This window comes from Paralichthys olivaceus, chromosome 21 (genome assembly GCF_024713975.1).
Source record: "Paralichthys olivaceus isolate ysfri-2021 chromosome 21, ASM2471397v2, whole genome shotgun sequence".
NCBI classification, from domain to species: domain Eukaryota; kingdom Metazoa; phylum Chordata; class Actinopteri; order Pleuronectiformes; family Paralichthyidae; genus Paralichthys; species Paralichthys olivaceus.
This window is the reverse complement of record NC_091113.1, coordinates 12,127,378-12,152,692: the sequence shown is the minus strand read 5'-3', so window position 1 is coordinate 12,152,692 and position 25,315 is coordinate 12,127,378. Positions and strand designations below refer to the sequence as shown.

At 41.3% G+C, this 25,315-nt stretch overlaps 3 protein-coding genes and 1 long non-coding RNA gene across 5 annotated transcripts; 2 read left to right on the top strand and 2 right to left on the bottom strand.

Annotated features, from left to right (window-relative positions):
• Positions 1 to 433: 433 nt before the first annotated feature.
• On the bottom strand, positions 434 to 4,840 carry msrb1b (methionine sulfoxide reductase B1b). The gene is made up of 4 exons (XM_020083492.2): positions 4,681 to 4,840; positions 3,795 to 3,937; positions 1,926 to 2,043; positions 434 to 1,217 (listed from the first exon to the last, which is right to left on the bottom strand). The coding sequence occupies exons 1-4, from the start codon at positions 4,733 to 4,735 to the stop codon at positions 1,201 to 1,203; spliced, it is 333 nt and encodes a 110-aa protein (XP_019939051.1). The 5' UTR covers positions 4,736 to 4,840; the 3' UTR covers positions 434 to 1,200.
• LOC138406088 (uncharacterized) lies at positions 3,021 to 5,880 on the top strand. The gene is made up of 3 exons (XR_011239746.1): positions 3,021 to 3,045; positions 4,789 to 5,009; positions 5,677 to 5,880. It is a non-coding gene; the product is annotated as an uncharacterized lncRNA (long non-coding RNA).
• neurl2 (neuralized E3 ubiquitin protein ligase 2) lies at positions 5,466 to 7,509 on the bottom strand. The gene is made up of 2 exons (XM_020083491.2): positions 6,084 to 7,509; positions 5,466 to 5,803 (listed from the first exon to the last, which is right to left on the bottom strand). The coding sequence occupies exons 1-2, from the start codon at positions 6,853 to 6,855 to the stop codon at positions 5,688 to 5,690; spliced, it is 888 nt and encodes a 295-aa protein (XP_019939050.1). The 5' UTR covers positions 6,856 to 7,509; the 3' UTR covers positions 5,466 to 5,687.
• tex2l (testis expressed 2, like) lies at positions 6,721 to 25,087 on the top strand. Of its 2 annotated transcripts, none has more exons than XM_020083490.2 (12): positions 6,721 to 6,861; positions 15,147 to 16,585; positions 19,052 to 19,252; positions 19,499 to 19,829; positions 20,584 to 20,858; positions 21,022 to 21,171; positions 21,278 to 21,377; positions 21,876 to 22,008; positions 22,552 to 22,689; positions 23,137 to 23,346; positions 24,338 to 24,458; positions 24,546 to 25,087. In XM_020083490.2, the coding sequence occupies exons 2-12, from the start codon at positions 15,188 to 15,190 to the stop codon at positions 24,717 to 24,719; spliced, it is 3,231 nt and encodes a 1,076-aa protein (XP_019939049.2). In that variant the 5' UTR covers positions 6,721 to 6,861; positions 15,147 to 15,187; the 3' UTR covers positions 24,720 to 25,087. The 2 variants fall into 2 exon arrangements, with proteins under 2 accessions (XP_019939049.2, XP_069373854.1); XM_069517753.1 differs by lacking the exon at positions 6,721 to 6,861 and adding an exon at positions 11,232 to 11,512.
• Positions 25,088 to 25,315: the final 228 nt, after the last annotated feature.

Below are 25,315 nucleotides of genomic sequence, written 5' to 3'. Positions count from 1 at the left end.
ATGGATTGCACAAAAACTACTGGATTATCATGAAACTTGGGGTAAGGAGGCGATATAGATTCAGCAAGAACCCATTAAATTTTGGTCCAAATCCAGATTGGAGCTGTGAATTTTTCAAGACATTATGTAGAGATCTGACATTTGTAGAGAGCTAATATGAACTTGTAAATCAAATGATCTCCTTTTAGAAAGGTGATCTTTGTTAAGTGAGTGTACGGTAACAAATATCCACCTATATCAGTTTGCAGAAAACGTCTGTGTACGAGGTACCTGTATCTGATGCAATACATATATATGCATTGTGGTGATACACTGGCCAATCCAGTCTCCCTGGTGTAACTGAGGCAATATTATATAAGTAGAATTGAAGGTGGTGGAGTTCGATTCTATTTTAAAAGAACTTACAGTAAAAATATACAAAACAATGCTGAAATGTATCAAACTATAATTTATTTAGTTACTTCCTTAAGTATCAATATACTGTCAATATAGAGGCTAAAACAAACAATTTCATTTTCTTAACTTTTGACTAAGATGTGAGTTTTAACCAAGAAAAATGCAAATACACAAGGGTTACAAGTGACGTATTATTTTGCATTTCTACTCAGGTGAAGTAAAGAACTTTCCAGTAGATGTAATTAAAGTACATGAATCATTCAGTGGGTTAACAGTTTCTTTGCTACTGCATGATTTCAAAATAAACATAGAGGACAAACACCAAAAGTACAAACTAATTAGAAATGTCATCAGTGCATAGATAATTTGTTTGTGTTTACTTTGAGGAGTAAATGATAGAAGCCATACAATGAGAAATTCAGTGAAATTCATAGCAGCAATGACTTGTTTATGGAAAACTGCTTAAAAGCTGATAAAAAAACTAATTTCTTGCAACATGTACCTGATACATGATGACATGTACCTGATACATGTCATCATCAGAGACATCATCATAATATGCAATGAGTTAAACGTGTATTTAAACATGAGGTATTCAAAGAGTGTGACAAATCTCAAGTAAAGGATTATTTGCAGCGTGTGTCCTGGTGACCTGTGTCAGAGTCTGGTCAAAGATTCTTCAGTGGACAGGACGTCCCTCTCGGGCCTTTCTCCCGTCCACATCACTGGCTGACCCGACACTTTCACATCATCCAGGACCGAGCAGCAGATTCAGCAGCTGTGGTGGAAACCTGACCTCTCGCTTTACTGTTTGTCTTTGCCTGAGGTCGAAACAACATATCGTTATTATCACAAGAGGAGAGCAGACAAATCTTCATTTATAATGACAGAAACCATTTTAGTCAGATTATAAAAAAAAATATTCAAACATTATTTTTAGGGCAGAAGCAGAACAGTTAATTTAGCTGAAGAAGAAGAAAAGGGAGAAGAAGGAGGAGGAGAAGATGAAAAAAAGGAGACAGAGAAGGAGATGCAGAAGGAGATGAAGATGGAGAAGCAGAAGGAGGAGAAGAAGATGGAGAAAAAGAAGCAGTAGAAGTAAGAGACAACATAGGAGAAGATAAAGGTGGAAAAAAATATGAAGATGAATCACTCCACTTTCCACTTTCCTGCTGTGAGCCTCAGAACAATGGAGGTGAATAGAGTTTCATTTGTGTTTGCTACACAAAGAAACTCACCGCCTCTCGTGAGAAACGGCGCCCTACTTATTCGAGAGCTTCCACAGATCTCGCTGTGGACACGTCTCATTATTTTCTACTTTTGTCTGAAAATAGTTTCCAATTAAAATAGTTGACAGTGAGGTTTTTGTGGTTTGTCCCGAGTTACCCGGAGCAGCGTTTTATGATGTGATGGAAGTGGCTTTATTTAGCCTGTGGTGCCAGCAGGGATTTTAAAATTAAAATGTTATGATATAACAGCAGCAGAACATTTCACTCACGCCTGTGGTTATTTATTTATTTATTTTTTACCTTTGTTTGGGACAAACTTGAGCGAGTGGCTGAATATTCAAAAACGTGACACTCCCTCCTCTGGGCCGTCATTCACAAACTCATGGCCCAGCCCGTTGCCACACTTGCCACACAGGACCTGGGTACACAACACAAACATTACACACTTAACTTGTTGTTGTAGCATGTGTGGGTTACAACATCACAATGCAATATTTACTTCCACCAAGGATGAATGTGGGAGGCCTGACCTGAGTGGCCTCTAAAACTCCTATGATGCAGACTCAGAAGCTGCTGTCAGACAGACACTGAACTCCAGAGAATCTCCTGACATTCTCCGGAGGGTCTGTGTCAACTGTCCCAGTGAGGGGCTCCAGACTTTCTCTGGCCTAGAAGAACGTCTGGAGAATGAGCCCATGTGAGAAAACAGCAGGAGATTCTCTGCAGGATTCGTTTTAAGCGAGTGGGCTTGCTGATGATTTCAAACACGCGACAGATGCAAAAATGAAAAAACTAAAAGAAAACAAATATCTTAGGATGTCAGGAGAGCTTTGGGTGATAAAGACCGACACCTGTGTCTGTAAACATAAAGCAGAGAATCTCCAGCTGCGTTGTCCATCTGTTAAAGGCAGCCTTTGGAGAAACTCAGGAGAGACTGAAGAGTTCATTTGTGTGGGCTATACAAATAAATATGATTGTTTGAATTTTGGAAAGTGGTCCCATGTTATGCATGTAACAGAAATATGTAGAAAGCCAAAGAAAGAAAACAAAAGTTAATTTAACAAACACAACATAATGAAGTAATTTAAATTAATGCACATGACTACACACTGATGTTCAATCAAATTTAAAGGTAACTGCTTATATAGCCCCTTCCATTAGCAGGAGCCAGCTAGCCACGCCTCTCCTGGAAAAAGCAAACCAACTTTAAAAATGTGTGTTCAGGCACTAAACTTAGATTTGGCAGCTTCATTGAAACCCTACACACCAAAATACAGCTAATAATAATCCCAAAACCTACCACACCTCCCCTCACACATGGTTGCTCCTAGTGACATCACTGCTGATGTCACCAAAGGTATAAATGCAGGAAGTGTTTGGCCACTCCCTCCCTAAGCTCCTGCAGCACATGGTGGGGAAGGTGAGTACCTGAGAGTTTTTGGTTTATTTTATTTATTATTGATAAGTACCCATAACCCTGGTGACTCTGTGATATATAATTTGAACACAGGGTGGAGCATTATTAAAGGAAGTGAATAGAGGTGAGCTCCAGGTGAGGAAGAGGAGGAAGAGGAGGCCTGTGGTTAAATAGTTTTGTCAAAGCTTCCACAGGCCTTTTAAATGAATCTGTTATTTTAATATTGTATTTATTTACATTGTAGTTATTGGTTGTCTGTTGTTGTCATGCACTGATTGCTGGCTGAACAACAGATTGCCCCTCGGTGATAATAAAGATGTCTTGACTTGTTCAGACATGTGCTCCCTGCTATCTTTGAGTAAAGTGATTTATTTACATAACAAGTTCCCCCCTTACACACAGAGGATCATATGTGTTAAGTTTGATTAGAGGACCAGAAAAAGAGAATAACTAATGTAAAACTGAACTAACTAAACTTAACTATACTTGTCTGATTACCCACGATGGACATTTTGGAGCAGAGAGCAAGCTAGATTTTTATTTTCAGAGAATAATTCATAGACCTATGGATGAAAAAATACAGCACGTTTAGGGGACTGATATCTATGAGTGTGCAATTTGGTGCAGTACAAGGGGACTGCTGGGCCTTGGCGGAGATATGAGTGCCTTACTAGTTATGGAAGTATTGATTATTGATTGTAATTGATGGTGCTGCTGTAAAACCTCTAAAACGAGGTCACTGAGCTTCTGACCTTGAAGGCAGTGAGAGTCTCCATCATCTTGGTGACACTGTCCTCTCTGATGGTGTCGGTGAAAGCCGGCCATGGAGATGAGTGGGTGAACTTGGAGCGACTGGAGAACAGGGGATGGTTACACTTGGAGCACACGTACATTCCTGCAGGGGCACATTCATACTGTTAGATGCTTTGTTTCAATGATATATTTTTATGAGCTTATTCACGTGTTCGTCTTCTCATGCCTGCTCTTCTGCAATGCACCATCTACATGTACCAATCAATCCTCACTGCATTTAAGCCAACTTCCCTCCTTCACTGGCTGCTTGTTCAGTTTTTAGAGCAATGGTTATTAAAACATTTTTATATGGAAGCGTTTGAATGCTGAATTTTGAACTGGTTTTGTGTTGCTTGTTTTTAAATATTTTCTCTTTGTGTTATCAGTTCTGCTATACCCATGTATTTTGCAATGCACTTTGTAAGATTACATAGATAAGATATTTTAGATTTTATTATCTTCTTATTATAACCTGCAGATCCTAGACCCACTTTTGGTACCAAAGTAAATCAGAATTAATAATTATTAATTTCACCATAAGCATTAACAGGTTTCTTAATGTAAAGTGATTGTTACATTTCTATGGGAATAATCAGAGATATGTTAAATTATAAAATAAAATACATGCAAACTACTGCTTGTCACTCCACATGACCTTCCCTTACACCCATTATCTTACACAAGGCCTAAATGAAATGTGTATAATCAAAATAGATAATTTCATAGCTAGCAAAGCCTTACACTAGATAAAGTAGTTCCCAGAATAAATGTGAAATCTCATTTTTATCCTCTGTAATCCAGACTAGAGGGAGGTTACATCACTGCTGACTAACAGTCACTGCTCACCTGGTTTGAAATGATCCTTGTAGACTTCACCTCCAAAGAACTGGCAGAAAGACATGTTGTAGTGTCTCTACAGAGCAGGTAAACAGAAATGATTGTTTGGTTTTGCAGGAGGCAGCAGCAGCGATGGTTTCCTCCTCTCGTGTGATCTGATCCTGGTGGAGAATTAACGAGAACTCCGCCCCCTGCTGTTACCTCAGATTAACGCTAGAGGTCAGTGTCCGACAACGACAACACATGTAGGTCAATGATGAAGACACCAATCACAGGAATGTGATGGTAAATCAGAGCAGCAGTGTTTCCATGGAGTGATGCAGTTCTCCCATTAACAGGTATTCATTATTATGACAGTTATTTTATTCAACATCAAGATCTGTCTCTGTTTTCACCAACATCGGTTTAATAAAGACGCTGTATCTTATTTATATTTTCTCTAACATGCTGCTGCACTATAGAAACCCATTTCAGCTTTTGATGACGAAGAACATATTACCGATACAACATCCTTCCAGCTACTTTCATGGTAGTTCATCTGGTAGTTTGTGTGTAATCTTGCTTACAGTCCAACCCACAAACAAGCAGACAGGTCTGAAAACAAAACCTCCTCAGCAGCTGTTATTTACTGCTATTCGACCCATTTACAATCTGCAGGCAAAGCTAACACATGTTTTGTACAGTGGGATTGATAACATTAATGTCACTACCCTCTAACTTTTCAGTCTCATTATATAACAAACATGTGACAGATCTATTTGTTTATTCCTGTAAAGGTTCTTAGAAAAGAGAAGATGATGAATCAAATTTTATTTCCGACACATCCACTGTGAAGAGAAAGTTGATGCGTAATCACACTGACACTGAAAAAATACTGTAAATTTATTTTAGTAAGCAGATGATATCAAATGAAGTCAGTTTGGTCTGTGCCAATCTTCACAATACACAGGTTTGTTTTATAAATGAAACACAAGGTCACATTATTATTATTTCTGTCCATTGCAGGCCTTCATCCTTCACTCATACTTGCAGTAGTGCTTAAGTGCCTCTGGCAGCTCCAGCCAGTCAATGGCCATCCTGTGGACAATGTGCTTCTGGATGGCCTTTCTACACAACGTCTGCAAGGACGAGACTGGAGCACCAGAGAAGAGAGAAAAGAGGAGGAGTGGATCAACAAAATAAATAAAGAGAAATTAATTTTTTAATGGATTCAAAGCATGGATGGACTACTGAGCAACATAGTCGCCCATAGACCTGAGTGCAAGAGTGTACCACAATGTCATCTCTGAGTGTTTCTACGAGTCTGAGATCTGAGTCATGTCCTCAAGGGGCTTAACCTGTAGTCATTCTGAGTCTACCCGTCCTTCGACTTATATTCTGTTTGCGATTAAAATAATCTTTGCGACACTCACATCCATACTCCACCTGGACAATCCGGACACACTTAGTGGCAGCAAAGACGTCCACCACTGCGTAGAGGGGCTGGATGGTGGGGATCCCCTTTGCAGACGCTCCCATGTCCTCACCATTGATGACAATGTGCATATCAGCCAGGTCCCTCCCTCTAGACACATATAGTACTCCTATTCTGCTGCGTCTGGCTGTGGGAGGCAGCGCGTTGATCTTGTACAAGTCATCCAAAATGTGACTGAAGCGTCCGGGCCGGCTCCTACCGACCAGCTTGTCTCTGGGGATCCGAACATCTTCAATGTGCAAGTGAGAGTCAGTGAAGAAATGTTTTGGATTCATGCTGTTGCCTCCAAGTCCCTGAGCTCCAGCTACATCCTCAACCTCCCCTCTACCAAGCCTCCGACCCCCAGCCAGTCCTCCCTCTTCTGCCTCCTGGACCCCAGGATCCTCCACGACCTTGTTGTGGTTGCGGGTGATGGCGAAGACCCAGCTGTCTCCCAGGTCTGTCAGGTCCGGGATTGAGTATTCAGGTACCACCTCTAAGCTCATGGGATCTCTGGCCGTCAGGCCCACTCGGAGATGGCCACACCAGCCCAGCTCCTTTTCCTCAATCTCTATGAGAAAAATCTCCCCAGGCTTCAGAGGGTGTTTGCTGAAACACACCCCGTTGGCAAAGCTCTCCACCCGGGTGGCCTGTGTGTCCAAGTGGTCCAGTCTGACGTTGGTACCGTGGATGGGGTGGAATTCCAAGAACCGGTCAGGAAACGGCTCCATTTTCAGGCAAGTTTCCAACAATACAAACAATCGGTCTGTTGTAGAGAAACTAGACAACAACAAACTTCTAGTTGGGTAGCTTTGAAAAGAACAAATAGAGTCAGACTTACATAAACTTTCCAATCAAACAGTCTTGCAGTGGTTTCTGACTTAGTGGACAACACGTGGACATTGTAGAGACACAACAAACTGCACCGACATGACTTGTTTCCCTGCTCTGCCTATCTGACAGCCACTCACAGAAGCTTCTGGTACAGGGCTATTTTTGAACAGCTGCATATCTCAACAGATGGCAAACTATCTCTGACCGTGCGTCTGTGTTTGCACTTCTATCTGTGTGAGGACCAGCTTCAGTTATAGACCTTACAGAGGACATTTGAGAGGTCCTCACTACTTTGAGGATCAGGACCTGTTTTCAAGGTTCAGGTTAGAGTTTGGTTTGGGTTAAAACGCAGCAATCTGAATGAGGGCTATGAGGAGCTCCCCCCAATGGGTGATGCTCAAATAGTCCCTCATTAAAACAGTTAAAATCCCACCATGAGAGGAATAAATTAGTAAATAGAACAATTGAGTGAAATAAGTTTTAAGACAGACACAGGTGGTGCAATGGGAGCTTTAGTTCTTACAAAAATTCTTCTCCGGCTGATGAGGTATATTATTATGAAAATAAATTATGATTAATCTCTTTAAAAAAATAGTATTCCTTTCAGCTTGAATAGCACAATAAATTGTCGTAAATCATACACGCAGAGGTGCCTGGAGAATTTAGTTTAGTAATAAATACATAGGGGGCCTTATACAGTGATGGCTTCTATTATTAATACCATTATTAGATATTATATAAATGCTGTCACCACCCACCCTGTGGATATATAAGAGTTTAAAGCAGAGGTCGGAGTCAGACATTTAGTTGAGATAGTTAAGATTAGGTAATGGGGTATAGGGAATTCATTATGATATGACTTTCCTCACAATGCTAGAGAGTGTGTGTGTGTGTGTGTGTGTGTGTGTGTGTGTGTGTGTGTGTGTGTGTGTGTGTGTGTGTGTGTGTGTGTGTGTGTGTGTGTGTGTGTGTGTGTGTGTGTGTTTGTGTTTTATTACTCATGTTTTGGGGACCAAAGTCCGTTTACACAGTTGCATTATGGGGACTTGTCATGCATGCACATGCCAGCAGTCACTCTCACACACACACCAGATAAGCACAGAGATTGAGTTTGGGTTAGTGGGGGCGATGAAGCCCCTCGGGCCTCGACACTCTTTTCATTCCACCAATCTGTGTTCTGTGTAATTATCATAATTCCATATGTTAGGGAGATATGTTAAACAGCAGGCCTTTCATAGCTCTGCTCTAAATATAGTCCCCGCAAAAAAAACAGCCAGGGATTGAATGCTTACATAAAAAAGCAATTACAGTAATATCCCAATATATATGTACAGTATATGGAAATTTGTTATAATGGAATCATAGCATAATGTGAAAAACAATGATTTATTTATATTTAATAAGAACTGTAAAGGCTCCTGCAGGCTTCCTCTTTCTCTTGAGTACAAAGGTTCATTAATTCAATAATTCACCCATCCCTCCATCTGCATACTGGTGAGCAGATAATGATTAGATTTTCATTTTTCTGTGAACTATCCCTTTCAGTACAGTACATTAGCCTGTATGCTCTGACTTATTACATTAGCTAGTAGCTCATGCGTGTACATTAGCAAGACACAAGTTAACTATATATTTTTTAATCTTTTGGATAATTAGCTGCAAACTGGAGGCACGTAGCTTAGTCTTTAGTTCATCACCACTCACCTCCACACAAGGGAAGAAAAACCACCACAACTGCGACAGGAGGTGGGAGGTGCTGCCTGTCTGACATCAGTGTGATGACTGTTCTCACCACTGTGCAGGCGACGTGGAGAGAGGGAGGGTAGAGACTGAAAACAATAATAATTATAATGTCTTAGTTTAATGTCCTTTCAATGTATTATGGGCATTTTTTTCACAACAACCTTAAAAAGCATGCTAATGTAACGTCATTATTGATCATTATATTGCAGATGCATGATGCACTTGATTTAACTAGTGTATAGCAGAGAAGTTACTGAACCTTAACTGCTCCTCCAATAACAATGCATCCTGGGTTGCCTATAGACCCTTGCTAGTGGCCTGAAGCAGTGTGCTTTTGATTTCTACATGAAATAATGCAGAGCATCCAAGCTTTGCAGTTTCCATCGGATAAATGGCAAATGTCATTGTGCTGTACCATTATTGTGATTCACCTGCATTAGCGTGGACGTTATTTGGACATTATACGTTTGTCACTTTAGTGACTGCAAGCAGTAGCATTGGTTTAATATCTCAACAATGTTATTACAACGACATCCCTGGCAAAATGTTTTCTATTTACATCGACAATGGGGTTGAAATGAGCGGATGTTTCGATTTTTTTAATTTAATCAATATATTTGTTTGTTTGTCTGAGCACCCCAGAAAAGGGCAGGGGCTAAGGCCCCCCTTCAATGTCTGTGTGCACATGCCAGGCACTGGATGTCCCTCAAGCCAAGGAGGCTCGTTTATCATGAACCTTGTACTAAAAGAGTTTCTCCTAGACATCACCTTGTCCCTTCCTCCTGTGAGAGGAGATGTCTTCTTTCCTTTTCAAATCAAACATCAAATTCAAACCCAACGCACCTATAGTGACCTAAATGCATTCTGCGTTCTGTAAATCACTACCTTTCTTTTTGTATTTAAAGGTTAATTAAGGTTTACACATGATACTTATCTGCCTTCATTTTAGTTCAAATACCCTGTGAATGATCTTTAGCTGCAGTGACATGAATGTATAACATGTCAGAGGGAGCTTCCATGGGTGTTGTGTTGCAAAAGAAAATTGAGGAGAGGAGGAGGTTTCCTCTGACTGAGCCCAGCTGCGTCCTGACTGCGATGCCTTCACGTTCTGTTCCACCAAACAGGAAAACACAGAACAGCAATGGGACAAGCAAAGAGTGGGGGTTTTCTTTCTCAATGGAATCACCATTTACTGTAGGAGACTTCAGCCTTTCTTTTACAAAATAAAAGCTTATGCACTGTACTCAAATACATAGTTTGATCTACAGAGAACAGATTGAAAGTGAACTTGATGCTGATTTGTCTGAACCAGTCATTTTGGTGTTTACAGTTTATCTCAACACTATCTTTCTACCAGGACACTTTGATGCATCTCCTATTGAGCTTAAAGTTGTCTTCATATTCATCTGGGGTCTTAAATCCCCAACATGACAATCATACAACATGTTCACTTTCCAGCACATCATAATCCATCTGCCCAGGATAGAGGGATCACCAGGTCAGCAGCTACCAGGCCCAGGGGCCACATATCAATGTTCTCATTAAAGGGTATATGTAGAATCCCCTCACATGCTCTGTAGCAAGTGGTTAATATCTTTGACTTCAAGTGGCAGCTGCTGTTGCTCCATAAGCGTAATGTTGTCAGGTTTGGGTTCTGCAAAGAATCCCATTAAGCTCAGATGGGACAGTGGCCAAGTGATATATATATATATATATATATATCATCTATATATCATGTATATATCATGTATATTCTCAGCTCTGACACAAAATGCTGGTGGTGATTGTTTATGTCCTCCACATGGAGCAGGTTTGGGGGAAAAAACCCAAACCTGTGATTAGTACACCCTAATATGCATAATGCACAATAAATCAATCACAATCAGACAACAACAGTCTGTCATACACTACATTTCTGACTTGTATTGGAGCCCTGACTCCCCTCACTATGATAGACACATATAAATCAGAATTAAAACAATCTAACAAGTATAATAACTGTAATACAACAGAAACAGATATTAAAAAAAAGGTTAAAAGAGGCTGTTGGAGTAATATAAAAAGATAGACATTTACTGCATGGTCCTCAGTATTATCTGTCATTAGTTGGTTATGCATCCAGCCAACCACACTCTTCAGGAACACCTCCTCCAGTCAGTGATGGATGGGGTAACTGTCTCTCACCTCAGCTGGGGCCCACACCATAGTTCTTCATATTGTCATTTCTAGGTCTCCCAGTGTGTCTTATGTAGGCCAAGATGGAGGAAGGGAAATATAGAGAAGGAAAGGATATTCATTATTTTTTCCACTTTCTTATACTTAAGTCATATTTTCACAATTTCCCTCTGTCGACCAGTACAAATTGGTATGTGATGATGGTCCACCGCTTCACTTGTGCATTGGATGCCCCTCAGAATAGAGTGTTTACTTCTACTAAGCCATCAGGCTGAACTTCTCCCTCAGCCAGTTTTGTACAATTAGACAACATTCACACTCTTCATGCGTATTTGTGTGGGTTTGTGTGTGTGTGTGCGCATCTGTTGGGGCTGCAAGACTCTTAATCTGGATTACCAAGCAGCGCACGGCCATGCTTTTCATAATCAGTTGTGGTGAGCTGTGATTCTCGGCAGCGCATGACACATCTGGATGCAGGCAGCCGGTTCAGGAGAGGTGTGTGTGTGTGTCTGTGTGTGTGTGTGACGTGAGAGAGGGAAAGAGAGGGGGGAAGAGAGCGTCAAAACCACTCCACTGCTGGAGCGCACAGATGGAGAGGAGACGTGCAGAAAACCATGCGCACAGAACATGTTTCGGGTAAGTAAACACACTTCCCCTTACGATTTACAAAGCGTTGTTGGCACGGCTGTGGAGATTTCGTCCAGATGACTCACTATGTACTTTAACTTCCGCTCTCATCCACTGTCACATCTGCATGTCTCACTTTGTTCTGTACAGGTGACTCGTCGTGGAGAGAGGAAGGTGCTTGTATTATTTGCTGTCATGGATGCACATGCTGCATTGTGTGAATTAATAATAATAATGTGAGCTCATTGTTTTGTCATGAGCTCACATACTTTTGAGAGGTGCAGCACTAAGTGGCTGTCAGTGCCTGTCTGATCACATCATGTTGATGTAATTCTGTGACTTCCACTACAGTCTAATTATAATTTCATCTGTTGCTTTCTTGATTATTCCGGCAAACAAATTGTTTTGAAAATGCCCTGAATTTGTCAGTTTCATAGTGTCAGAGCCCCACATGTGACATAATTTAGATGCTTATTTTAATAAACCAACTTTCAAAATTCAAAAAAATTTAAATTCAGCATTAAGGAGCAAATCCTACCTTTTCGAGAATTTGCAATCAAGCAATGTTTGACACCTCATCAGTTATATAATGTAATTTGTAGGATATATGAGTGCAAATATTGCACATTCTAATTATTGTTTAAATCTTAAATGTTAATATTTAGATGGACTTATTTTGGTTTATGTTAAATTATATTATACTGTATAAATATACTGGAATATCTAATGCCCACTTACCCAATATCCTATGTAGTTAGTTGCTACATTTAAAAAGTTGCAAATGTGGATTGTTTAATTTTACAGCTCACATATCCTCAACTACTTTGCAATTACTATGACAAAAAAGATTTTTTCAGAACATTCATTTTTAATTTGTCACCCATATTCTCTTATATATACTGTCATTGTCCCTCAAAAATACAAAACTGTATTCATTTTATACATGTGACCCAATCTCAAAACCAAAAATATCCATTGCAGATAGGGAGATTAATATATATTTTCTCTAATGTTTAATTGTATTTTTTTATACATTGTAAATATACTGGAATAATCATATTGACTTTTTAACTACATTTACAAAGGTGTAAATGGGGCTTGTTTTTATTTAACAGCCCTCATATCCTCTAATTATACGTTGTAATTAATGTGGGGGCAAAAAAAAGATTTTGTTTTGTGTCCCATAGCTGCTGCCAAGAGTTGAAATCCATTTTCAAACATGAACGACCTGCGTTTGTTTCTTTTATTCACAATTGTCTTTTTATTTGTCACCCATACTCTCATTCATAAGAATAGCAACAGTGATGGTGGGGGGCTCGGCAGCATAGTGGTGTTATAATAACTGCAATCAACACTGGGTCACGGAGATGAGCCAGCTTGGAAACACACCCCACCAAATGTTGGTTTAGCCCATAATCCATGCTGTGTGATTTGTCAGATTTCACAGTAAAACCCTGCATTAATGTTAATCTGAGATTGTTACTGTTCGTGTCTGATCAGAGGGTGGCACACAAACACTCACACACACACACTGAGCCACAGACACGTCAGTTCTGTCGCTGATTGAGGATGTGAAGGCCTGATCAAAACACTCAAACTCAGAGCAGATGTGAGCTGCTTCATACCACAGTTGTCACATGATGTATTTAACACGCAGCCTTATGGGACACTTAACAGCTCTCTTATACTTGTTTCACAGGAGCTCATCCGTGAGCATCACATGTTGCTGCTTTAGGGACCTGACAACCATGAAAATATGCGCTCAAATGATAATGACAAGCTGATGTATTTTCACTACATCCCCCCTCCTCCTTGTGTTCCCACCTTTCTTTGCTTGTCCATGTTTAAACCACAGGCCATTAGTTTTCAGTGTTGCTTACAACAAAGAGGTATCATCACACTCACGTATAACAAAGTAACTGATGGGACTATGTTTCTTGGATTTCCCAGATAAACAGGTGAATCTTACTAACTTTAATCACTTTAGTTTCAGAAATATTTAGTTTTCAGGACAATTTCTCAACAACTTTGATATAATCTATTTAGCTCTAAGCTTAACTGTGAGAAGAGCTACAGAACAGCTAGGCATGGCTGTCATTTTTTAGCCCTCTCTCTTCCCCTAGGAATTGGGACACCACTCGCTATGTCATCGACCCAAGCTTTTACTGGTTGATTTCATCCTTTTTATCTATCAATCAAATTGTAAAGCCCACAAATCAGCCTCATAGTGTTTAGCTGTACAAGACTCAGCATCCTCTATCCCCTACCCTCAACTAGTGTGAGGAAATGTGTTACTATTAAAAAACGTGTCCAGTTGCGAGGAGATTATGATAGAGGCTGCATTGTAGCTGCAGTGACAAGGGAAATGATCCAGTCCAGCTGTCTCCAAACTAACTGTTGTGGCCTGTTTTGTCCTGTTTGGATTCCACAATTAGCTTGCACAGAACAATGTTAGCCTGATGGCAGTTTAACCTTCCTCGTGTGTGTTTTTGAGTGCAACTTATGGTCCCTCTTCTCACCCTGAAAAAAAGCTATGAGGAAGATCTAATGCCACCAGGCTGCATGTGAATCTGTGAGCTTTATCTCCCCACCGTCCATTTTGGGTGAGAGCAGATTAGTTAGAATCCACCAGCTGCTGTGGAATTGGTTGAACCAGCGCTGTAATACAGTTATGTAAATCTGACCAGTGAGAGGTAGGGTTTAACTTGCATAAAGAGCAGGGCACTTGACCCAGAGAGACGGCTAGTAAAAGGGTCTCCACTAGGCCTTTGTGCTGTTTCCCAGCTCGTGTCCAGTGATGCAGAACTGCTCTTTCCTCCCACACAATGACCACTGATAACACATGTTCTCTCTTTGTTCTGCGTTCTGCTGGTATTATTTCTGACAAGTCTGTAGGTGGTGGCTGTATAATGACGCTGACACACAAATGCCTCATGGGGGGGATGACGGCAATTTTCTTTGAACTGCCTCGACTATTTGTCTCAGGGTTACATAAGTAACTCTTTAAGCAGCTCAAGAAGACATCAGAGGGAGGGTTGTGACTCCGGGTTTTTACGCCTGACAGTCAACACCTTGGGGGGTGAGACTTGCAGAAACTGTGGTGCTTTTTCTGAGGAGTCGATCTGCTTAATATGTTTGGAGATTTGATGAAACCAAAAATTATTTTTTTATACTGAGGGGGTGCATCTTTTAAATTATGCTTTTTCATTTCATGTTCATGTGCTCAGAGTGTCCCACTATATAATTTGAATTAACACAGACATCCAATCATTAGATTCAAGCCTGAGCTGCCCTAGTTTGTGCAACATTTGGGGGGGAAAGTCTGTCTTGTCTATTTTCACAAGCCTCTAAAACCTGCTCGGTATTTGGAGCGACAGCTATGTGAGAGGTGCTTACTTGGCTCTGATTCAGGCTCACTAGTCTTCAGATTATAGCTGAATTCCACAACTCATCAGAGCTAAACTACTTGACAATCGCACATCAATGTGTAGTTGGCACCGGTAAGCAGTTTCTGCAAAAATGAAGCACAAGCATGGAAAAGATGCCCTTCCCCTCTCTCTGTAGGGCTTGTTTCCTGCATACCTTTATTTGTTTGACCCATGAGGTTTAATGTTTTAGCTGACCTTTATTTATTCTTTTTCAGTGACGTGTAGGTGCCTTGGCTGTGGGATGTAAAGTGAGGAAATGGCAGAGAGTGGAAATAATGGGGAAAGGAGAAGTGGAGATAAAGAACGAGGAGATGGCAGACCTCTCCAGGAACCCCAAAAACTCTCCCCAGTTGGTGCCCCCACTTGTGGGAGCAGAAGGCATCTTTCCCGAGGGATTGTGATCCAGCTGACAGGGACAGAGGGAGAGTGGGACAGCCTTGATGACAGTGAGCTCATCTTCTCCCTTGATCAAGATGTGGACTATCCGTCCATATCTTTCTCTAAGGAGAGGCAGCTCTCTGTGGAGGATGATAGCAGGTTGCATTCCCAAGCTTTTCACGTCCCGCTTTCTCCTTCTTCGCCCGGATCTCTAGGGAACTGCTCTGCCACTGGCCCCAGTTTCCTCTCCCCTGGCCCATCCTCGCCAACCCACCGACCCCTTGCTAGCTTGGTCAAATCTCTCTCCACAGAGCTTGAGCTGAAGGAGGGTTCCACCCTTAGACCCAAGCCCCTTCTCAGCCTTGTAAAGTCGATCTCCACGGAGCTCTCCCGCTCGGAACCTGAAGTGTCGCAGTCAAAATCAGACTCCCGCCTCAACCTCCACCTGTGGAAGCAGCTGACCCAACCAAGAGCCCGCAGCAATGGGGACTCTCGCACTGCGCCCCCTTCTCCGAGCTCACTCTCCCCAAGTGGAGAGGCTTTGAAAGGGGGCTTCTTCAAAATGGAGCTGGAGGACACCAAGAGGAAGCTCTCAGAGGCGGTGCACGAACCTCTGAGCAGCATGTTCAATAAGATCATGAGGGAAGAGAGCGTCGGCAGCCCCAAACACCAGAGTAAGACCCAGGGACCTCACCATGTTGGCTCCAGAGGTTTGGGACGGGAAAGTAGCACAGACACGGTTCTTTCGGACTCACCTGGGAGGAACTCAAGAAAAACAGATGTTGATTTTTTGCCTGTGTTTGACTGGCCTTCTGTTAGAAATCCCGGTATAATTCACAGCAGCTCCTGTCCTGTGCATCACCACAGACAAAATAACCGGGATGGCGAGCTTGAAATATGTACAGATGGTGATATGATGCAAGTGTTAGCCACGGAGACACACAGACAGGCGAGGAGACCGCCTGCTGCTTCTCAGATTCCTGTAGCACCGTTGGTTCAGATCTCACCTCCTCCTCAGCCTCCTCATCCTCTGCCTCGCATGAGTTTATTCTGTGTAGCAGTTCTGTCTTACGGCTATTTCATCTTACCTCTTAGCTCATACTTCTCAGGCCTGGCTCTGGGATTAGCACTGGGCTTCTTGATAGGACTCTTGCTCATTAGGATGGGTTCCTCCAGGTCTCGATGTCCCCGTCCCACCTGCAGGTCAGCACAGACCCTGCTCGGAGAAGTGATTCTGACAGGTGGCGCTGTCAACACTGAGCCAGACATCCTTAAGGTAAATGGATGAAGAGTGGGAAATTGTCACATTGTTTACACCCAATTCTCAACCTCCTCACTCTCACTCCAATACTCACTCGTTACTTCCATAATAATCAGGCTTTGAGTTTAATTTATTTTTTATCACCCAGCCGATGTATCTCAAATTAGTAGTTTGTCATTTTGGGAAACAAATCTGCAGATTAATTGGTAAGCAAACTCAGGAGACTCCAGGACAACTGCTCTACTCATTACTCCCTGCAAATAGAAAATTGCTTTTATACGCTTAAGCATTTTCATCAAATGAACATAAAAGATATAGCATGTTAATTAGTAATTTTGGCAGGCGTAGCTTTGGATAGAGCAAGGCAAGGGTAACTATGTGAACTAGATATTTGCTTTAGCTTAATATTAAACAGACAGGAATGAGAAGTATTGAGCGATTACATATTTTGTTAAATGTAATGAAAATATTAAACATATGTCCAGAAAATCTTCAATAAAAAACAAGTTAATGCTCATATCATCTGGTGCCACTAAATCTCAATTTAACCAGACCTATCAAAATTATTTGACACTTATATTTGTTTCATGTATTTATTGTAAAAGGCTTTTTTTTTATTTTTGCCTGGAAAGCTCCAGTGGACATTTCTGCCTGTTTTGCTTTTCCACTTCTTCCAGGGATACACTTGCAAGATTTCAATTGTTTTAAAAATCGATCATTTCAATTCAGGTTTTTGTATATGCAAATGTGGAATATGAATGGTATCAGGCTGCTACAGTTCATTATTTAACTATTATATAGACACAAATGGCCACTGTAGCATCCTGATCATAAAAATGTCAATATGCTGGACACACCTGAACCACCAGTTTTCCTCCAAGTCTGTGATTCTCTTGAAAGTGATACCAGGCAGTACAAAGGAATGATTTGAAGTCAGAAAAAGGTTGAAAACAGAAGAAGTTTTGTTTTTCTGATTGTGTAATATAGAATAGCTGCAGGCTAGTTTGACTTGCAGCTTTTACAAGTGAAAAATCCATCAGAAATCCTTTTTCATGAAACAGACAGATTACCGTAACAAGAGAACTTGCAATTATTTTTCATCCATGCCAATTTATTCTAAAACTGAACAGAGTCCGTTCACTCGAGCAACTCAAGTGTGTTCCTTAACAAATCTAAAGCTTCTGAAAGTGGCATGTAACTACATAAGGTGCCCAGAATGCAATTAAAACCATTAATAATAAAAACTGCTGGAGCTGCAGAGGAAATTACTGTTCCCCTCCTGGCTGAGCTTGACACTGGGCAACTGGAGAGGACAGTTAGCGTCCAGACACTGTCAGTTCCAGAGGCAATTAGTGAAGGAAACAAGCAGAAAGAAAATGTTATTTGTCAGACCGCGAGTCGGCTGTGGGGGTGTAGAGTGGTGGTGATAGTTGGAAACGGCGGTTTACTCACTCAGCCCTGAGCTAATTCCTCCATTTGGTCGTAAACTGTTTTAACGTAGTGTTTGGATTGTCATATATATTTATATATACAGTATACTGTATATAAACAATGGGGATCATCGTATAACAGTATTAAGCTAATGTCTTATTCTAAGACTGGATTTTAAAGCACACACATGCTCACAAATAAACAGGCTTCTCTGCTATTTTATAATATTATAAAATAGAAGCTAATTATAATATAGAAGCGAATAGCAGGGGACTATATATTACATTGATTTTGGGAACAGGGAGATGGAATTGGGGCTGGCTTTGTCCACTCCACACATTAACCTGGTACTGCAGTGCCTCAAGGAATAGTGCAGCAACACAGTAGGTGAAAATAATGCACACTGACATTGGTTGTCACCCGCCAATAATTGTACAAAGAAGAAGATGCTCACATATTTGCTGTGATTACTTGCATCCATGTTTTCATATATGACTGGTAAATCCGACTTGGTACTGACTACAAAAGAAGTGCCTGGAAACATTGCAATGTAAATGCAATTAAACCGTCATTTACTGGATATACTGTTGTTGCAACAGGTGATCACTAAGTGGTCTTGATTTGTCAGATTACACATTCACAAGTCTTTGATACAGGTAATCTTTCACATCTCTATCAACTATCCCACATGACGTAATTGAGGCATATGCCGAATCCTTGCCATCTGTAACTCACAGCTTGTGCCTGGTAGTTTGTTGACAACAGTATAAAGTCTGGAAAGACGTGTTGTCTGGAAAGCCAACCATATTCCTTTTTTTGCCTTTGTTTCATAACTAAATTTTCCTTGTTAAAAAACAATTATATTTAAATGCCCAGAGATAAATTTGCCATGTTTTATAATTTGGATCCACTCTGGATCTGTCTCTGACACGTCTTAGAGTAACATACATCTACAATCACATTTCTTTTCTCTCTGTTCTTAACTTCCAGGCTTATTACAAACATGAGGTGATTTTTTTTTAAATCAGCATTTACCCTCCTTCTTTCCAGGGCTGGATGAATGAGATACAGGATTACGACCCAGAGAGCTTCCATCCAGCTCTGACTCACTCCGTGTTTGCCACCTTGGAGGGTTCTTGTCTCCATCTGGACTCCCCTCGTACCAACATCAGCCGCAGGGCCACATACAACGAAAGAGTCCACGAAGCCACTTTTGTCAAGTCACGCTGCTTTCATCTTGAAAAGAGCAAAGTAAGATGGCAGCTGCACTCTATTCTTCTGCAGTTACTTGGAATACCTTAGAGAATCAAGACAAAAATAGAGAAAAGCTTATTTGAAATAACTGTCTACTGGAAAGAAACCATGAAATCAAATTCTGATATTGATTAAACTCTTCAGCATTGATTAACAGTCAACAAATGAGACATCTGACTGCATTGCCAATTCAACAGTTGTCTGTGCTTTGCCACAACAAAACTCTGCCACTCTTCCCCAAAGGTATTCCTGCTACCATCTGTGTTGGCACGCAAGAGGACGTGGAACCCAAAGTATCCCATCTGCATCCAACTTGTCGAGGCAGTAAACTCACAGGAGGATGTGGGAGGAAGGCTGAAGGAGAGTCGGGGAGAGGAGCCGGGTGCAGAACCGTCAAGCCCAAAACAAAGTTCCGCCAAACCCGTCCATGACCTCCCCACCACTCTTTACCTCTTCGGCCGCACAGGACGAGAGAAAGAAGAGTGGTTTCGCCATTTCCTCTTTGCATCCATGGATACAGAGAGGGATAAGGAGAGGGACATACAGAGGCCTGACAGATGTGTGTCCAGATCGGGTATGACAAACGTTAATAATGCATTAGAGCAGAGAAGGATTCTAGATAAGGCATCTATACAAATGCTACATGGGTGTGGATTATGGATTACATGCCCCAATTCTTTGCATTTCAAAGTCAATCCCTATGGTGGTAACACACAGATCTCACCATGGTTTTGTGACCTGGCATAAGGAAACACTGCAGAAGAGAATTCATATCAAATCAGTTATTTTAAGCAGTCACACTTCTTTTTGCATGTTGCTCCATTTATGTAAAATGCATTAAATAATAGGACAAAATAAAAGTGCTTCACTCTCTGGGATGGATGGTGAGTTGTGAAGGAAAAGAGACTTACATTTGAAAGAGACTTAAAAAGAGACTTGAGTTAGATGACTCATGTTTTTGTTATAAGATGGTGACAGCCATTGGCCGGAGGCAATATGTTTTCAGGTTGTCCGTGTGTCTCGCTCTTGTGAACGCGGTATCTTAAGAACGCCTTGATGTAATTTTTCCAAATTTGGTACAAACCTCTTGGAGTAAAGGATGAATTTGATTAGAATATTGAGGTCAAAGGTCATGGTGACCTCATATGAGTCTGGAAAAAAGATGATCAACTACAGAATAGTCGAGGTGTATAACTGCAGGGGAGTAATTCTAGTTTGAAACTAAATCCTGTAAGCTTAGTTTAGCATTAATGCTGCAAATAAGGGGAAACAGCACCTACATGAACATTATCCAAACCAACCAGTGAAATGTTTCCTTGATTCTCCAGGTGATCCAGAGCTGGCTCACAGCTGTAGTGCCTCAAGTAATCCAAGCAACAGAGGCTCCAGCACAGTGGGCAGCAGTGACGATGACGCCCCCTGCACACCACCAGTCCCCTGCATTCCTGCAGCTAATGTCAGTCAGACCTTCAATAGCACCAGGGGCCATTTACTGTTAGACTACCCCAGTTACATGGCTCGTCTCCTGGCCACAGAGGAGATGACCCCCCTGTCCAGCCCTGAAGCCGGCAGCCCTGAGACAAGCCCCACCATCAGAGGAAACGTACGTCACGCTTGTAGATGACATTAAGTGAAGCACATGAAATGAATCTGTAGAAACATTCCAGAGGCAGTTTTCTGTTGCTATAGCCTGACACTTCATCCAGTGAAAATATTCTCTTCTTCAAATGTTCCTAAACATTCAGCTTTTGTGTCTTTTCCTTTAGTGTACTTGTTATCTAGCAGAGAACCCTGGGAAGAGTCAGACTGCATGGGTTGATGCTCTCATTGGTAGGATTTTCTGGGACTTCCTGCGAGAGAAGTACTGGGCCGACGCAGTTTCCCAAAAGATCCAGAAGAAGCTCAGCAAAATTAGAGTGAGCACAGTTTTAAAAACAGTTACAGTGGCAATTTAAAGTCACAGAAAATACTTAAATTGATACATTTTAGTTTTAATGAAACTATGTTGTATATTCCCTGCAGCTGCCTTACTTTATGAATGAGCTCACCCTGACTGAGTTGGATATGGGCTGCTCTATGCCACATATCACTGCTTGCTCAAAACCAGAGGTTAACCACAGAGGTGAGTGCAACGCACACACACACACACACACACACACACACACACACACACACACACAAACACACACACTTGCTCATGTGATTACGGCTGAGTACTGCAAAGCATCAGATCAGACGTGGTTATCCTGTTGTAATCTCACGGGGCAGAGCAGTCATTACGCTACGGCCTTCAACATTTAGAGCATATTGGCTCATACGTGTGGATGCGTTTTAAAATCTGGCCTCCTGGCAGTCAACACTCCTAATGACGGAGGAGTTTAAACTGTGTCACTCACCTTGTTCTCAGGATTTTCCCAGTTTTTCCTGCTTAGTCCGTGTGTCCATGTGTCAACATCTGAGCAGGGTTTGTAATCTGGCATAATTTATTATTAATTTCATTTTCTGGCTCGATAATCTTTTTTTAATCTACCCTCTAAAACGGTGTGTGCCTAGATTAGGTTGTTTGCTTTGTTTTAGGTTTGGTTGTGTGGAGTTGACCTCTGTGTGCTGCCCCCTACAGGTCTGTGGGTGGAGCTGCAGCTGGTCTACACTGGTGCCCTGCAGATGACCCTGCAGACTAAATTTAATTTGTCCAAGCTGGGCAAAGAGGGCGGCCAGGACGCAGACTGTGCCTCTGAAACTGGCAGCCCACGGTTTGTACCACACACGTATGAGATTAACTGGAAAGAAACATTTAAATCCCATATGGTGTTTCACAGATCTCCTTTTATGAATACAAATGCACGAATATGCAGTAAATGTAGTTCTAGTGACAGAACCAACCAATACAAATTCAGTATCTTTATGTGGTGGGGGTGAGCACTGTGCAGATTATGGCTTGTAACATTCTCTGCAATCATAGATGGACGACATGACAGCTGCCCAAACCTGCAGCCAAATCATCTTGATCGCCCCCTAGTGGCTGGTTGCAATGTAGGCCATATACCATGTTAGTGGATTGGACACAGGCCAAGTATATGGTGAAATGTCATGATCGCGAAGAGCATGTGTCGATGGGACCTCGATACTGGGGCTCCACTCTCACACACTCCACTACCAGCTCCAAATGATGTCACATCAATATCTGGAAAATTTAAGCTTCATATTTGTACATTGGGAAGAAGTAGAGAATCAACGTCCATCTATATATGCAGTTTATGGTCCTTTTTAAATAGACTAACATGCCTTCCTCCCAGCTGCCGGCCCATCCCCAGTGTGTTGGCTGACAGTGATGTAGAGTCCTCCAGCGCTGGTTCCTCTGATGAGGAAGAGCTGCTTCTCTCCGAGCCTCAGGGCCTGGTCGGGGAGAAGGGATCCACACCAGTAACTGAAGGGTAAATATAAAGTTCAGTCATGTCAAACAAAATACTGTGCTATATATAACGGCTTAAATAACTTTTTCATTTAACGTTAAAAGGATTTTTTTTTTGCTTGTGAAGAGTATTACAAATGTATTTACTTCTGTTGATCGATAAGTAAGTCAAATTATATTTACGTAAACAGTTTCATGTCAAAGAAAATCTTTCCACTTTCATCACCAGTAATCTGCAGCATGTCTACCCTACTGTGTTGTGAATCCTCACATTTTAAAGCAGAAAATAAACTGGGCCGACTTCACACTCCAGATGGCTGTCGCTTCATTTACATTTCAGCCTCTCATCCCTACTCAGATTTGAACTTCTCATCTAAATACTGAATCTACTCACAAACGCAAGATCATACTAAGTCTCCTCTTCTCTCCTCTCCTCTCCCTCATCTTCTCCTCTAATCTTCTCTTACAGGACAGCGGGAGGCAAGACTGGAAGGAAGATTTTAAGATTTGTGGACAAAATCGCTAAATCTAAGTACTTCCAGAGGGCCACGGAGAACGAGTTTATTAAAAAGAAGTTTGAGGAGATGTCCAACACACCCCTGCTGCTCACCGTGGAGGTTCAGGAGCTGTCTGGGACTCTGGTCGTCAACATCCCTCCTCCTCCTACTGACAGGATATGGTACAAACAAAATGCTGGTGAAAAATAGAAAATGTCAACTGCTTTGTGTCTGATCCAAAGGCCGGATTAAAGACAATAAGGGATTCAGGATTTAGACTCACTAGTCAAATCAAGCTGCGGTATACAGTATACATTTACACTATTATTTTACTTTAGAATAATAAATTTTGAATTCATTTAAATTCCATATTGTGTTTTTTTTATCCTGCATTTTCAGTTTTGAAAGGACCTGTATGCTTTCCTTGTTCAATGAACCATTTCCCTAGTTCAGCTTTCAAACATTCTCCCTCTTTTCTTGAGTCTGCAGAAAAATGTTGTGAAACAGATATCAAAGTAGTTTTTTTTCCAGAATCTGACCAAATTGAATAGGATGTAGTTTAGCCCATTTTCACTGGCGTCAGGACAAACCTCTTTTTTAGTTAGATGTAAAACTGTGGTATTGCAGTCCAGTGTATTTCCCTACCATGTATCACAGTAATTTCTCAAATTACCTTAGAGGGGATGGTCATCCTCTCAAAGAAAGGAATTATTGCTGTTACAGAAAACGACAAGGAAGTGTGAGGTGAATTATTTGTAAACACACCCGTGTGTGCAAATTCTATTTTTATACTTGTTTATTTGAGAGGGATAAAGCACATTGAGGAACGTGATGCTGTTGACCATGAGTCATAGTGTCAGATGGGTTTTAAAAGACTGATAAGTAGGGCACTCCCTTATTTCAAGCAGGATGCCAAAATAATATGTACAAAAAAAATTAACAACCCTTTTTTTTAGATGATGTGTCACATTTGAAATAAAGGAAACTGGATTTACAAAGACGTGGATTGTGAAACTCTTAACACTGCATGTTCAGACACACTCATTCTTCATCAGCTTGTTACGACTGTTGTGATTCATCTCCTCTTAAAGGAACATGTATTTATTTCTCTAATCGCTTATTTTAATCAGCACATGAGATCATGAGAAGTAAATGTTATGATCTCATCTGCAGGTACAGCTTCTGTGTGCCGCCCAAGCTGGAACTGCACGTGCGTCCAAAACTGGGGGAGAGGGAGGTTACTTTCTGCCATGTGACAGAGTGGATCGAGAGGAAGCTGCAGGATGAGTTCCAGGTAAAGGAAACCTGTGCGTACAGTGTTTCCGTCTTGGTTTCAGAAACACAAATATACCATTTATGTTGTTTTTTTCTTCCTCTCCAGAAAGTGTTTGTGCTGCCAAACATGGACGACATCTACTTACCCCTGATGCATTCTGGGATGGACCAACCTCAAGGCTCCCAAAATCCGTCTCCTCAGCCCCGAGGCTCCCAAAGCTCCTCCACAGAATCTATAGAGAGGATCCCACCTGAGGTCTCCGGGGCAGAGTCTGACTAGTCCAGAGTCTGGCTAGGATTCTGATTAGCCAAGATTGTGACCAGTTCAGAGTCTTGTCCAGAATCTGACTAGTCCGGAGAGAGAAACCTGAGGCTGCAGAATGGATTCATTGCATTAAATGGAGAAGACGCAGAATCTGAATGTCACCAAACAGAACATCAGTTTTATTTGCCTGTATAGACTTAAAGGTAGCTCTTATGCAGACCGACAGGAGTTTCTGAAGGTCTGATGTTTTTGCGCTGTAGCTGAAATTTGTTTGTACGTTTTATATATATATATATATATGTATGTATTTGCTGCTTTGATGTTTACAACTTACGTCACTTTGGATAAATGATGGTGGACTTTATTAAATAAGAAATTGAGAAGCACTTGTCAGTTCTATTCTTCCACATGACCTCACAGTATAACCCTGATGGGGCAGCGCATATGGAAATCATACCTTCACATGACTATACTGTATATAAAAAGAATTTAATAAAAAATAGCAAATTTTCATCTCCTTTCCAATGTCTTAAAAACAGCCTTTAAGAATGCTCTAAAGTACCAGCTGAGTGAGAACAATATGACAATCATGACACCGCCTCATAACAAGA

Excerpts from the sequence above, each read along its gene's own strand:
- neurl2 (XM_020083491.2), bottom strand. The coding sequence starts at position 6,855 with ATGGAGCCGTTTCCTGACCGGTTCTTGGAATTCCACCCCATCCACGGT. Across the intron at positions 5,804-6,083 it reads TGTCCAGGTGGAGTATGGAT|TCTCGTCCTTGCAGACGTTG; the intron begins GTGAGTGTCGCA and ends CTGGTGCTCCAG.
- tex2l (XM_020083490.2), top strand. The coding sequence starts at position 15,188 with ATGGCAGAGAGTGGAAATAATGGGGAAAGGAGAAGTGGAGATAAAGAA. Across the intron at positions 16,586-19,051 it reads CTGAGCCAGACATCCTTAAG|GGCTGGATGAATGAGATACA; the intron begins GTAAATGGATGA and ends CCTTCTTTCCAG. Across the intron at positions 20,859-21,021 it reads GCCCCACCATCAGAGGAAAC|TGTACTTGTTATCTAGCAGA; the intron begins GTACGTCACGCT and ends CTTTTCCTTTAG.